At 65.2% G+C, this 423-nt stretch overlaps 1 protein-coding gene across 1 annotated transcript in view; it reads right to left on the reverse strand.

Moving 5' to 3' along the window:
* Window positions 1-359, reverse strand: part of VDBG_02997 (predicted protein) — a gene marked incomplete at both ends in the record, with an annotated part of 884 nt that extends 525 nt beyond the window's left edge. Inside the window, one exon of the mRNA XM_003006812.1 lies at window positions 6-359. Within this exon, the coding sequence (XP_003006858.1) occupies window positions 6-359 (354 nt within the window). The remainder of the gene's footprint in view (window positions 1-5) is intronic.
* Window positions 360-423: the final 64 nt, after the last annotated feature.

Raw genomic sequence — 423 nt, forward strand, 5'->3', positions numbered from 1 at the left:
CCCACATGCAAAAGCGTGTGGCGAGACTGGTTTGCCTCTGGCGTTTTCATCGCCCGCGCTTCAGGGACCCCTGCCGGCTCCTCATCGGCCAGCGACCCTTTCCTCGACGCTCGTCCCTCGCTCGCAGCCTCCCTCGCGTGGGCGTCGGGTCGCGGCGTACCCTCCTGGGGCGCCATTCTGCCGGAAGGCTGCCGGACCAGACGTTTCTCCAACGGTGGTGAATCTTTGGAGCCGCTCCGAGACCTCGACATGCTGCTCTTGGATGTGGACTCAGCCTTGGAGAGGTTGGACTTTGTTCGCGTGCTAAAGTAGCTGTCGCCAGTCGTCTGTGCCGGGCTCGCGCCCGTCCTGGCATCCATGACCATCCCCAGGGAGCTCTGGTCCCAGTTGGGCGTGCCGCTGGGCGATCCGGTCGCGCTCTTG

Source organism: Verticillium alfalfae, genomic scaffold, assembly GCF_000150825.1.
Source record: "Verticillium alfalfae VaMs.102 supercont1.3 genomic scaffold, whole genome shotgun sequence".
Taxonomy (NCBI): domain Eukaryota; kingdom Fungi; phylum Ascomycota; class Sordariomycetes; order Glomerellales; family Plectosphaerellaceae; genus Verticillium; species Verticillium alfalfae.